This window comes from Aphidius gifuensis, linkage group LG4, assembly GCF_014905175.1.
Source record: "Aphidius gifuensis isolate YNYX2018 linkage group LG4, ASM1490517v1, whole genome shotgun sequence".
Classification (NCBI taxonomy): Eukaryota; Metazoa; Arthropoda; class Insecta; order Hymenoptera; family Braconidae; genus Aphidius; species Aphidius gifuensis.
In genome coordinates this window covers 1,693,373-1,708,878 of record NC_057791.1, presented here as the reverse complement: position 1 = coordinate 1,708,878, position 15,506 = coordinate 1,693,373, and the positions used below count along the sequence as shown (strand labels likewise).

The 15,506-nt window shown below is 22.7% G+C and overlaps 1 protein-coding gene across 9 annotated transcripts in view; it reads left to right on the top strand.

The window, feature by feature from the left end:
- The window catches only part of LOC122854378 (four and a half LIM domains protein 2), a 39,503-nt gene extending 25,548 nt beyond the window's left edge, over positions 1-13,955 (top strand). For 5 of the 9 annotated variants that reach the window (XM_044154963.1, XM_044154967.1, XM_044154960.1 and 2 more), the window contains 5 exons: positions 5,751-5,966; positions 6,794-6,968; positions 12,127-12,296; positions 12,390-12,576; positions 12,671-13,892. In XM_044154963.1, coding sequence (XP_044010898.1) covers positions 5,751-5,966; positions 6,794-6,968; positions 12,127-12,296; positions 12,390-12,576; positions 12,671-12,834 — 912 coding nt within the window. In that variant the 3' untranslated portion in view covers positions 12,835-13,892. Of the gene's footprint in view, positions 1-4,787; positions 5,372-5,750; positions 5,967-6,793; positions 6,969-12,126; positions 12,297-12,389; positions 12,577-12,670 lie in introns of those variants that run through there. The other 4 variants (XM_044154965.1, XM_044154966.1, XM_044154961.1 and 1 more) reach the window with 2 other exon arrangements.
- The last annotated feature ends 1,551 nt before the right edge of the window (positions 13,956-15,506 follow it).

Here is a 15,506-nt window from a genome sequence, read left to right as displayed (position 1 = left end):
ATTAAAAAAAAAAACTGTCTATTTTAATTATTATTTTTTGTTTACTATAAAAAAATAGTGCCAATAATAATTATATCGTTAATTTTATAAATAACTTGATCTATTTTTGAATAAATATTATTGTACTCGATAGTATCAAAAATATAAATATATAAAATATAAAAGCTCATGAGTTCGATAGATTTTTAGAGTCAGTATATCAAGTTTTTAATTATTGGCAAATTGCCAAGATTAAAAAAAATAGTACCGGGTGCAAAACACGTATGGATGATATTATGACGTTGGTATGTTGATCCAATGATGTAGTAACCAGAAATAAAATAATTCCCTCACCTACTAAAATTTATAAATTTCATATATCTGTAGAAAATAATTTTCTAAACAACAAATCAATAATATATTTAAATTACAAAAAAAAAAAATTATTATTAGGTCAATGGGGTTATAATTTATTAGCAAAAACACTAGCCAAAATAAAATTAAGATAATAATATTATAGTATTTTGAATATTAGGATAAACCCAACTGCCAAAAGTGCAGCGACACATTTAAATTGAGCATAAATTTATTCAATGACAATCATTAGCTTCATTCAACATTGAACAACATGATCTCTTAATTTTCCAAGAAAAAAATTTAATAGAATTAAAAAAAATTATCAACACAATGAAATGCAAAATGAATTGTTTTTAGAGAAATTAAATAATGCCAAAAAACTGTCATTATTAAATGAAAAAAAAATATTACAATATCATCGATAATTTTAAGTTGTCAAGTAAATGAACATTAAGGACACAACCATCTGCATTCGAGGACAATATTCTAACTTTAGATATCAGCAAACCAGGCATAATATGTTCATTTAAAATGTCTAGACTCTGATCTCATCAACATCATCATCATCATCACCATCATCAGCATCATCATCATCATCATCAGTATGATCATCAAAGAAACGAAATTACTTTGAACTGGCAACAGTTACATTTGATCACTCTTTGCAACGGCCTAAATTAAATAGTTGTGCATCGTATTTTACTATAAAGTTATTTTATTTTATAAATTGTTATACAATAAATTATATTTTTAATAATGTTGTAATAATATTTTGACATTAAAAAAACAACGATACATTTTTTTAATGATTATAATGCTAGCAACAGGAAAATCATCATCATCATTCCAAGTGAACTAAATAATAATATTAAAAATCATATTACAAAATTTTCAAGATCATTAAACTTTATGGAATATTATTGGCAGAGATAAATATTTTGATACTATGTGGGTGTAAAAATGTTACAAAATATTAATATTTGTGATTATTTTAAACATGATTTTCACATCACGTGATTAACACTTAAAAAAAGATGTTTGTGTTAAATTAAAAACGAAAAAATAAATTGAATCAATTAATAATGGGGCTATTATTATCAATACTTGTTGGTTGTGTTGGTGTTATTGAATTGATTGATCTATTAAAATGCAAAGACAATGAAATAACATTAAAATCACCAGCTTGTTTGTCATATCACGAATCAGATACAACTGAAAATTTAAGTTTCCATGATTCAATATGTGGATTAAGTCATTCAAGTAGTTTAAATTTATCAAAAAGTGCACGTTGTAAACTAGAAAATCTTCATGAATATAGTTTAAAAGTTAGAAGTGAACTTAGATCACGTGGCTATGATGATGCTTGTACATTATCAGATTTTAGTTGTCGAGATATTTTTGGAATGTCTAGACCAGATTCACGAGCAAGTTTAGACTTTGATTTGCCTCATGATGATGATGACGATGAAAATGATGAAAAACATTCAGCATATTCAATTGATGTTGATAAATCAATAAATAATAATTATGAAATTAATAAAATATCAATAAATGAATTACATGATAAATTACAATCATCAAATTCATCAATTGATTTAACAACTTCATTTGACAATGATGACTCTGAAAATGAATTAACAAATAATAATAATAAAAATTCATCATCATCAACATCACCACAATCATCAACAGAGCCAATTCATAAATGTTGTATTAAAAATATAAAATTACAAACAACAAATTATGATGGTGATACACTTGTATTAATACAAGATAAAAATATAAATAAAAATTGCAATAAGCTAATAATGAATAATGATAGAAAATTAATTAAAAAAAGTACAAGTATATTGAGAAAACCAACACGTTTAAAATCACGTAATGCTGATATAAGTAAATCAGCTGAAAATATTGTTTATAATAATAGTAATAAATTGACAAAACGTCAACGTAATCCAGAAAGAAGAAAATCTGATATTTCAGTACAAACAAATAATCAATATCATGATGAATCAACAAATACAATATCAAATGATTTTAATGAAACAATATCAACAAGTAGACAAAGTATATCAGTTGAAGTACAAACAAATTTTAATGATTGTAATAATACATTATTTAATGAATTATTATTACCAAAAACTGGATTTAAAAAAGAATATATAAATAAATATGATAAATTTATAAAATCACGTTCACTTGATGATTGTATAATTGATTATTATTATGATAAAAATTTAGAAAACAATTTACCTGGTATTTCTGTGAGAAATATTTCTCTGTATGATAGAGACAATGAATTGTACAATTGGAATTTAACAAAGAAAATAAATTCCAAAAGTTTTTTGAAAATTTCAAATTCTCAGACGATGAATACGAAGACAATGACGAAAACGATGCATGAGAATGAAGAGGATTCAATTGATGAAGAGTTCTTAGATGCTGTTGAGATGGTAACTTGTGAACCTGGATCGAATAATGACTGCATTAATTTTTCTAATAAAAATGACAAAAATACTAGGGTAATGCAAATTTTTTTATATAAATTTTATACTATTTTATTATTTAAATTAATAATATAAATTTGCAATTTTTTTTATTTTTTTATTTTTATTTATATTAAAATGTTTGTTGAATAAGTTAAATATTTTTTTAGTGTAGTGCCGTGTGAATATTGTCACGACTCGTGTAAAATATAAAAGACAAAAATACAAATGCTAATCTTGTCAACAATATTTTCATTTATTTTATTTTGTTGAAAAAAAAAAAATATATATATATCTTGTTTATATATATAACTAAGCAAAAGATTATTCAATTTTTTTTTTATCTTAAATAATAATTATATAAGGAAAATTACATTTTATATTTAATTAATTTAAATACTGGCAAAAAAAAAAAAAAATGACCTACTTTTTTTTCCATTTACATATAACATTGATTAATTTAAAAAAAAAATCAAATTGATTCTCAATATGTCAACTGGTTAAATCAATCATTAAATTAAGTTCACAAGATATCAAATGAATGTTAAAAAATTCATGAATATTTTTAATTTAAAATTTAAAGAGCAATCAATCAAAAAAAGTAGCTAAAAAATAAATTTTTTTTTCGTTTTATTTCAAGTGAATTTTTAAGTTGTCTCTTGAGACTTTATAACACTCAAATGTATAATTAATAAGGCAATTATGCTGAAATACATATTGATGTTTTTTAAACATCTTGTAAAATTCATGAAAATTTTTTTGATAAACCTGCTTTCATCATCAAAGCTACAAGGTTGTTTTATTTGCTGGTTTTTTTTTTTGTGTATAATATGGAACACACACAACTTGCCCTTTTTCAAAAAAAAAAAAATTTTATAATATTATTTTAATTGACAAAAAAAAAAATGGAGGAATAAAGAAAAATATTTAATTTGATATTATGAACAATTGTGTAGGCGAACATGAGACATTGGTGATGCGTGGAAAATACCGACCCACTTTTCGTTACCATCGCTTCTGTTATTTTTTTATGTTTTTATTTTTCTGTCTTCTATTTTTCATCGTTTATTGGTACTCTGATCTGTCTTCCACACAAAAAAACACATCAACTTTGTTTGTAAACCACCTGCTTGGCAAAATATCAAAAAAACTTTTTATCTTCAGAGTAATTTTCGTGGTGATGTGTGGAAAACTCGGAGAAATCAAGTAAAAGCTAATTGTAAAAAAAAAAATTATCCTCATATTTTTCTTTTAAAACAGCCAAATGAATATAAAAAAAATAAATTTTTACATTCATGAATGTTTAACATAGAAATTTACCCACATTTACCTGATTTTTTTTTTACAACAAAAATATAAATAAGAGGTCAAGTTAAAAGTTTGTTAGACAACATAGATAAAAAAAAAAAAAAAAACAATTAGTCTTTGGGTTTTTTGATAAACAAAAATATTGATAAATATAATAAATAAAAAAAATTTTTTTTTTATTATTTCGATATAACATTTATCATCAACGATAACACTAGATAAAATTTAAAAATACATTTTTTTTTTTGATAAAAAACAATAGAAAGACCAAAAAATATCAAAGTAAAAATATTTTCATTTGAATTTTAATATTCATCGATATATTTTCAAGCAACTAACATTGCAAGATAAAAAAAATATTTTTTATTATTTTTATTTACGTATTATTTATAATAATTCTCAAGTTTTTTTTCATTCTACGTTTGAGTGCTTTTGTTCAAGTAAGCTACAAATACATCAAGCTCAAAAAAAATTCAAGGGTTAGAAAAAATAAATTACTAGCAATATTATATAGTAAATAAATAAATAAATAAATAAATAAATTTTTTGGGGGGGAGTGAATAGTATACACAGTGGTGGAAAAATTATTAATATGAAATAATTTTGGGTGGGAAAAATAGAAAAATAAAAAATATGTAAAATTGCACCCGGCACACTTGCATTAACCTGAGCCAATGTAATATTTATTTAACATGAGTATATTTATCGTAATACATATATACTAAATAATACATATGTGTATGTTTTTTTTAATGGAAAAAAGGGAGAAGGGGCTGGAGTCGTCTTTGTGACCAAAATAGTGTCTCGATATGAGACGATACTCAGTACTGTTTCTTCCAACTTTTCAGTCAGTTCATAAACTCACAAGCAACACCGTGGCTTTTTAATTAATTTCTTTTTTTTTTTTTTGATATATTATTTAATAAAAAAAAAATATAAACAAATTATTGATTGAATAATTTAGTTTTTTTTTTTTAAACTGGTGTTAATATTGTTACTCTTTGTTGAGTTAAATTATAAAAGTTATTGATAATATAAATAAAATTGATAATTATAATGGCGGATGTACAAACAGCTGTGTTTACAACAACCGAAAGAAAAGTACGAAAAGTGAAGAAAACAACAAAACGCAGAGAAAGTCAAGATCAAAATTCGGAAGTACAAATTACCGAAATCGACAATACAACCGAAAGCTCGACAAAAAATATCAGCAACAACGACGAAAATCCGGCTATCGAGGAGTATGTGCTGACTGAAGGCTAATTTAGTTTTTTTTTTTTAAATTTTTATCAATTTGTTTATTAGAAATGATTTTTTTTTTTTATTTAAAAAAATTTAAAAATCGAAAAAAAAATTTCTTTGAGTTTTTTTATATTTCTTTTCGATTCTCAATTTTGAAATTATGTCTTCAGCCAGCACATACATCATCACTAATTAAAGGTACATATCATTGGCGAAAAAAGAAAAAAAATGATAATAAAAAATTGGACAAGCTTTAACAATCGAAAAATAAAACTGTTAAATTTTACAATCGAAATTGTTGAATTTTAAATTCGTCGAAATAATTGATAATTTGGTTTTTTTTTTGATAGATAAATTAATGAAAAAAATTTGTTACAGTTAATTTTCAGTGGGGAATACACAAAAGCAATGAACAAGGATTGGCACAGCGGTCATTTTTGTTGTTGGCAGTGCGACGAGTCGCTGACCGGTCAACGTTATGTACTGAGAGACGAACATCCTTATTGCATAAATTGCTACGAAAGTGTCTTTGCCAACAATTGCGAGGAGTGCGGCAAGATCATAGGCATAGACTCCAAGGTAAATTCATGCAAGGTACTATCTATTTCTTACTATTTTAATTAGCTAACACAATGGAGATTAAAATATAAATGAAAAAAGACAAAAATTAAACGAAAAATTACATAAATATATTCAAATTATCAAATTATTTTACAATTTTTTAAACACAATCAACAAGTAAGTTTAAATTCGATGGAAAAAACATACATAGTTTTAAATAAATTAAAAAATTCATTGATGAAATTTAAAAATAATAATTCATTGAGAAAGAAATAAAAAATTTAGTCAAAAAATCCAGTTCAAACTGAGTGTCTTACTCACAGCTAGAAATAGAATTTACCCTCTTTTTTATTTAATTTTTTTTAATTTTTTTTTTTCACCAGCCAAGTAGTAGTCTTAAACATTTTGTTAAATATTATCGCAAATTTATTTTGGTCCACCAACGCAGTGCTAAAATACGACAAACATTTCCCTCTAAAAAATATTTTTATTTTAAAATTTATTTCTTTTTCTTCTTCCTCTTCCTCTTATTTCGTTTTTATTTTTTATTTTTTATTTTTATTATCAACAACATGTCGTATTAATCTTGTAAAAGTGTCAAAAAAAAAAAAAAAAACATATTAGCCAAAATAAAAATTAATATTCAACAATAATAAATATAAATAAAAAATTTTAATAAACTTGGCTAATTTACAAAGAAAAAAATAAATTATTATTCATGTTTTTACACTTGTTTATTTTAAAAATAGTTTATTTTTTTTTTTTCATTTTTATTTATCTCCATTGAATTGCTAGTTATCTATTATTTTTTTTTTTGTTGTTTTGAATTATTATTAATTTAATTTTGTTTTTTTTTTTAGGATCTATCTTACAAGGACAAGCATTGGCACGAGGCATGCTTCCTTTGCTTCAAGTGCAGAGTTTCACTGGTAGAAAAACAATTTGGAAGCAAGGGAGACAAAATTTATTGCGGCAATTGTTACGATACCCAATTTGCAAGTCGTTGCGATGGTTGCGGCGAAATTTTCCGTGCTGGTAAGTTCATTAAAAATTTGATAATTATAAAATCAAAAGAAAAAACAAAAACAACAACAACAATTATATTAATAATTACTACGTAAATTGATTGAGTCCATTTAAAAAAAAATATAATCAAGTTGTTGTTGTTGTTTTTAATTAGATTAAATAAATTAATTTTTATGATAAATTTGAAGAATAGTGTATATAAAATGAAAACAAGGTGATAGATTTATCACATTTTATATATTTTATTTATTTATTTATTTTCTCATTACGGTAAATCAGTCAAGGTTTTTTTATGATCGCAAAACACAGCGGGACAAAATTATCGACATGTTCAGAAGGACTGATCCTCCTTCAGGCAAAATAAAAAAAATTATAATTATATTTTTTTTTGATATGATATTCCATTCATTTCATATTCAAAGAAAATTATTATTATCATGGAAAAATAAAAAAAATTTTAATACACAAAATTGATGAAAAAAATGAAAAGAAAAAAAATGTGGATAAAAGTTGGTTACACGCCCACTTTAAAACGATCTTTTGGGCTTGAATGTAGGCCATGGTCTGGATTGCCATCAAGGTGATGGTTCAAAGGTCATAAAAATTTTTTACAATCGTAAAAAATTTTTATCACTACAAAGCAAACTATTTTATTGATTTTTTCATCTTTATTTTTCTCATAATAATTATAAACAATTTAAAGGAAAAAAAAACAGTTAATAAATGTATAAAATTTATTTTTTTAATTTAATTTTTTAATCTTTATAATTCGTTGGCAATAATAAAATGATTGGTATTATTTTAATGACCGGTTTAATAATTTAACGCTCGTTCGAAAATTATTATACTTTGATAAATTTAGTATCAAGTTTTGCTGGTGATAAAAAATAACGTTAACAATATATATTTTGCATAAGTAAATCTCGTTTGGCACTTTGTCGATGATGATGATGATGACAAAGTAAACTCTCGTAAATCCAAGTAAATACTTAAAAACATGGTAACAATACTGCGACTTTTATTATAAAGTTGTTAATCATCAAAACCGATTGACGTATTATGCAAGAAATTTTTTTTTCATAAATAGTTTTAATATTTTTCAATCCAAGGACAAATGAATATAGAAAACTAAAAAATTAAAACGCAAAAATAAAAAAATTAATAAATAACTTGGCAATAATATTTTTGTTTACTTAAATATAAATAATATATAAAAATATTTCCTTATTTTTATTTAGAAATAAAAATAATCCAGTATTTCGAATTAAAAAAAAAATTTAAAAAACAAGTAAATATTTAAGGAAAAGAATTTTTCGATAAAGACATTTCTTTAGTCGTAATTATTGCAAGAATTTCGTAGTGAGAAAATTGTTAATTTATTTTTGATTATACGTAAAATAGATTAAGTTTTTTTTTATGTCTAAGTATAGTTCATGAAAGTTATCGTGTAAATGTTGCGCCTGCCCAAGTTGTGATGTTGATTCCAGTTGAGTTGAGACATGAATTTTCTTTGCAGTATTATTCACAAGTCTTTAAGACGCACAACATAATTTAAATACTACCATATATAAAAAAAAAAAATAATAAATCATGTTTAAAAATAAATGTTAATTTAAATCATTAGCTTAGTAAATGAAAAAATAAATAAAAAAAATATGAAATGATAATTTGAATGAGAAAAATCAAACTTGATAAGTTATTAACATCAATTATTTATTAATAAACAATAATTATTAATAATATAAAAAATCATTGATGCGTAAATTTTAATTTTTTAATTAACAGTTAGATTATTGCTATTATTATTTTTTTTTTTTATTAACAAATTAATTTAAATTTTATTCATAAAAATCAAGTAAATGAAAATTCGGAGTAAATCGAAATTTATTGTTACGCACGTGGTTGTCGTTCATTTCTAGACGGCTTGACGCAAATAAAAAAAAAAAGATGAAACAGATATATAATAAAATAAAAAAAATAATAAAGTAGAAAAAGAAAAAAAAATATTAACTGAAGAAACGTGTCTCGGTGTTGAGGCGAGAAAATAATGGAAGGGGTTTTGTGACTTTTTTCAATAAGTATCTCGACAAATTGAAGAAGACGGTGATTCTACTTTCTGTAATCGCAACCTCGTGCCTCAAGAATATAGTGAATATTTAATAATAAACTTTTTTCATCAACAAAATACAATATTGATTCGTTTTTTTTTTCTCTTTTTCAATATAATAAAACTATATAAATTAATTCAAAGTGATATTTAAAATAAAAAATCTGTGATATATATAAAAGTGATTTTTAAATAAAATATAAAATGGCAACAGAAGCATTACGTGAAAGATTATCAAATAATTTACGTTTAAAAACAAAAACAGTTGGTGATGATAAAATTAAAAAAGCTAAAGATAATGGTGATGATGTTGCAATATTTAGCATGGTACCACTTGAAGGTGATACAAAATTTTGTTGTTCACTTGGAAGAGATTGTCGTATTGGTGATTGTAAAAAAGCCACACCAGGTGATTTTAAAAAAAATTAAAAAATAATTATCTACAATTAGCGTAAAACATAAATAATAAATTAAAAATTAATCTAATTAAAAAATATAAATTAAATTACAACAATTAACCAAAAAAAATTATTTTTATATTTTTCATCGAATTTTTTCTAGTAGAAAAAAAAATTCAATAATTGATTTGTAATGGAAAAATAGAAAAATTACTATAGAATAGTGAACATGTGGGTTGTTTATTTTCTACATAATTATATCTATATAAATATGATATATACGTAACGAAAAACCGGTCGGTTTCGATTTGCGATCATAGGAGACGTGACCTTATTGGGAATACACAAGCAAGCAAGTTACCAAGTTGCCAAGAGCACTGTTCAATTGAGCTGCATGTAGTATTATATATATAATATTGCCATTGGCATGTTTAACATAACATCAAAACCACCTTAATTATATTTCTATCAATATATTATTATTATAAATACATCTGTATTCAATGCATTATATCATTTGCTCCAAATTATCATTTATATATAAATTTTTTGTTTTTATTTTTTATTTACATTTATAATTATTATTTTTATCGATTAATTAATACCTTGACATCTGTTGGGCACGGTTGACCTTTATACCAAACCTCAGTTTACTCATTAAATTTTACTTTAATTAGTATTAAAAAAATATTTTAAAAACAACACACAATGGTAATTTTTTTTTTTCGCGTTTTTTTTATTCAATTTTATTACACTTTTTATTTTATTCATGATAATTTTTTGTTTTATTTAATTTTATTACTTTCCATTTAGTTTGTTTTTTTTTTTAAAAAAAAGTTCATAATGAGTTGTACATTTTTACATTTAAAAAATGTTGATTTTAGCGTAGGTCAAGATAATTTACTTTTTTTGTTTAAATACGTATTTATTGTTATTATTATTTTGAGGATTTTATAATGATGATTATAATAATGATAATGAGTGAATATTTAAAAAAAAAAAAATAATATTTGTAATGGGTCAATTTTTAAATGGACAGAGGAGGTGCGGTTTTAAATAAATTGTGAAATAAAAAAAAGCCTTGATGACCATACAATACACACATGCAAACTGGACAAAGTGACATCATTTTACTGGTCCAACTGAGTCACATATTGAAATTAAAAAAAAAAAAATTAAATAAAAAAATATAAATATTATAATTAAAATAAATAAAAAACATATTAAAATCTAAATATCATAAAAAATAATCCACATAAACTTCCGCATTGTAATTTACTATTTATTTCGATTCATTGAATCGAAATATTTCGAAATAGTAAATACAAAATTTAAATTAAATATATATTATAATCATTATATTTTAAACTTAGATCATCGTTTTAAATAAATATTTGAATGCTAAAAAAATAATATTGTTATTATAATAATAATGTTATTTTAAAAAATAATTATGAAAAATAAAAATGACTCTTAACCGCCTACAAATAATCACAATATTCTGACTCACATAAGTGGTTTAAAAAAAAATTTTAAATAATTATTTATTAACAATATATAAAATAACAAAAATGATAAAAAAAAAATGAAAATTTAATTTTAAATAACATTGATAAATATCAGTTTAAAATAATTTTTTTTTAAATTTTATAATAAGCAGAAATTTTTCTGATGATAATTATTATTGATTGGTAATTTCACATTAATGTTGATGATGGTTAGTAAATATACATGAATAATTAAATCTGATAAAACATAAAATAATAATAAAAATTAATAAAAATATATTTACGTTTGTTGTTGTACGTCATCATCGGTTATTAATGTCCCAAAAATAAACGTGGCGAAATGTTGATGAATAATTTTGGTCTAGTCATCTACGTGGGCCTATGAATGACGTAGAAATTATCATAACCAGTTCATGACTGTACCCCTATTGCAATATTGCAAAACAATGGTCATCTTCAAATAAATAAATAAAATAATTATAAAAATATTATTTATCATAAAATATATTCATTTTGAAAAATTTTGTTTAAATATTTTCAACTGTATTAAGCCGGTTTTAAATAACATTTAAAAAATAAAAAAAATCACCTTCAAATGTTCAAGAGAATCGGGTCAATAAAATTCCATTGCACTTGATCCAAAAAAAGCATAAATGTGTATACAGTGATTTATTATCTTTCAATATATATTTTTAATACTTTTTTTTATTTTTTATAATTTAAATTACATATACTTTTGGCTATCTACTTGCATAACAGGTGTGGTTTGATTGAAAGATGATTTTATAAATAAATAAATATGACTATATAAAAATAAAAAGTATAAATAATTTTTAATTTATTATAAAATGTTATTTATTAGACACTTTGAGGTAATACGGATATGTTGTTTTTTTTTGAAGGACAATATTTCCATTTTTACATAGTAAAATTTACACTTTTTTATTTAATTTATCTATAAAAATATATAGATTTTATAATAGAGATAAATTAAAAGAGAGAAAATAAATAAATTGTACGTCTGAGTTGATAGACAATTTGACGCCACACGCGATAATAAAATGATAATAAAATTAACTATAATTTAAAATAAATAATTTTAAATGTTTATTTATTTATTGTATTATTAATGTATAAAAAAATATAATTTATAGGCACGAAAAAGATGGAATACAAGACGAGACAATGGCACGAAAAATGCTTTTGTTGCGTTGTATGCAAAAATGCCATTGGATTGAAAAGCTTCATACCACGTGAACAAGAAATATACTGTGCTGGTTGTTATGAGGATAAATTTGCAACTCGTTGTATCAAATGTAACAAGGTAATAAAAGCATAAAAATATTAATTTTATTTTTATTTTTCCCCACAATATTGTATAGTAATTATAAAATAATAATTTATTTTTAATTTGTAGATTATAACAAGTGGTGGTGTTACATATAAAAATGATCCATGGCATAGAGAATGTTTTACTTGTACAAATTGTGACAATTGTTTGGCTGGTCAACGTTTTACATCAAGAGATGAAAAACCATATTGTGCTGAGTGCTTTGGTGAATTATTTGCCAAAAGATGTACCTCATGCACCAAGCCAATAACTGGTTAGTTTAATTTTCCTTAAAATACAAGAAAGCTCAATTAAAATATATTCGTTGTTTTGTAAATTAATATTGTATTTTTCTTTTAAATTAACAGGCATTGGTGGCACACGTTTTATTTCATTTGAGGATAGACATTGGCACAATGATTGTTTCATTTGTGCTGGATGTAAAAGTTCACTTGTTGGTCGTGGATTTATAACTGATGCTGATGATATTATTTGTCCAGAGTGCGCCAAGGTAAAACTCACAACAGAATAAGTCAAAAAGAGAACAAGAGAGCGAGAGAGAGAAGAGAGATAAAATTAAAAAACAACGATTAATGAAAAGATAAAATATGATAACGAATCAAAAAGAAAATATAGCGAGAGTAAATAAAAGAGATGGAATTATTAATAATAATAATTTAAAAATAAATGGTTGTCAATTTAAAATATTTATAATCTCGCTACGATTTAAACAGCCATAATAAAAGAAAAAAAAAAAAAAAACAATTATCCTCACAATCATTTTACATAGTACACTTTAGTTTTTATTATTATTTTTTTTTTTTGGTCATGAAGAGTTTTTAAAATTACATTTTTATTTAATACATTGAAAGTATTGTTTTTATTTTTTTTTTTTAAATCGTAGCGATATTAGTCATTTATTAATTGTAATAGTCATTTTTAATTTCGACTTTCTATATAATGTTTTAGGTGTGTAATTTCTTTATAATTATTACAACGAGTCTGAATGAATTAATCTTAAAAAAAAATGTCTCAAAGAATAACTCAAATTCATTCAGGCTCAAAAATTGTGTATGAAATAAAAAAAAAAAAGGAAAAAGAAAAAAAAAATGTTTAAAATATAATCATAATAAAAATAATATAAATAAAATTATTTGTCATATATTGTAACTTGATATCATGATGGGAACAACCCGCAGATGCCTTAAATATTATCAACGAATAATTGAATTTCATTTATATATTAATTCATATATTGTGTTTAATTAAACAAAAACAAAAATACGATCAAGTCGATGAGAGCAAACAATGTGTTATTAATTTTATTATTCCTTTTTTTTTTTATTTAAATAATACTAGAAATTAATTGCTGCTACTAATATTTGTCATTGTTAATTTTTATATTTTTAAAAATCGAAATGATGGAAAAAAAAATCGAAATTTTTGATTGTTATTATTTTTTATTATTTCAAAATGTTTTGAATTATTATTTTGTGCAGTTGAATATTATTTTAAAAGTTACTTTTTTATAGTGTGCACTCATCGATGCACGTCATCAAAAAAAAAAATGATAAATATATTGACAAAAAGGTGCTGTATTAATCATCGAAATACAAGTGATTTTAATTTAATTATATTATTTTTAAATGAAAATAATGAATAAACAAAAATCAATGTTAATTTCTATGTCAATACAAATAAATATATACATGTTATAAACAAAATAATAAATAAACTATAAATGCGTTTAATTAAATTGTTTAATTAACCGATAAATATGCATAAATATACTACAGTTGTATAAATGTACAAAATTTGTGGCCTTATAAAATTAATTTATATAACACAAGTTGACAATGCAAATCCATTTATATATTTCAATGAAAAATTCATAAAAAATAAATATACAAATTTAATTAAAACAAATAGTAATTCAAATAATAATAAAAATAATAAATATACATTTATTTTTATTATTTATTATTGAAATTAGATCAAATATTATTTCCCAGAAAAAAAAAGTATCTGTATTGATGGTAATAAAAATCTATAAAATTTCGATTTCGATATTTTTGATTTAAATAAAAATTTAACAATATAAATAATAATGATGATAAGCATTCGATTGATTATTAAATATATTTAAATAAATTACCTCCTTTTTAATTGATTTTTTGATATTTTTTTTACCCCACGCGAGATGGCAGCAGCCAAGAATTTCCTAGAGCTTGTATTTTGTTAAAACAGCTGATTGTTTGGCATTGACTATGGCGTAGAGTTTTATCACAATGTCACATTGTTTTATTTTTTTTTTTCAATTCATCTTAAATAATTGGCTTTTCCAAGTACTCATTGAAAGTTAATAAAACGTCTAAATCAACAGTGCTACCTCAATATTAATTAAATTTCTTTTGTTTTCATTTAAAGTTGTTTATTTTTTTTTTTTATTAAAAAGTGTGTGTGTGTTATTAGTGATAAAAAAGAAAAAAACAATACATTTTGTTATTAGTTTTATATTAAAATTACTATGTAAAGTTTATTTATTTATTTATATTTAATTTGTGATGTTTCATTGACAATTTGACAGCATGATTACGTGATAACCAACAAAATAATTTCAACAATAAGGTTAGTCATATTTTAAATCAATTAATTTATATTTAAATCATTGTTTATTAATTAACAATTAATATATATATGTATTAATAATAATATAAAAATATTTAAATTGATATTATTGTTTAGAAAAATTATGTGTATTTAATGTGTTAGTTTAAATAACTTTCGAATAGTCAACGTGACTTTTTAGGGATTGTACAAATCACTCACATGTCTGACTAAAATCGAAATTACTACTTAACGCTGTGGTTTTATATTTTAGTGTCAATTAATTAAGATAACATGATAAATCTTTTTAAATTTTTTACAATAAAAATAAATAAATATGCACTCAACAATTGGTGAGGGTATCCTGTCAATCTGACCAATGTTAACAGTGTAAAACTTTCAAGGATCAATGATCCTGGAAATCCCATTAATACTACTTTCATTTAAAATAAAAAAAAAAACTACTAGCTTTTATTTTTTCTTTTGGTTTTTTTTTTCTTTACATTCTTTCGTTCATTTAGCTCTGTTGATCGACAATCCAGATCACGCATTTGTCGGACTTTTCGCGGATTATTTAAAAAAAAAAGAAAAAAAATA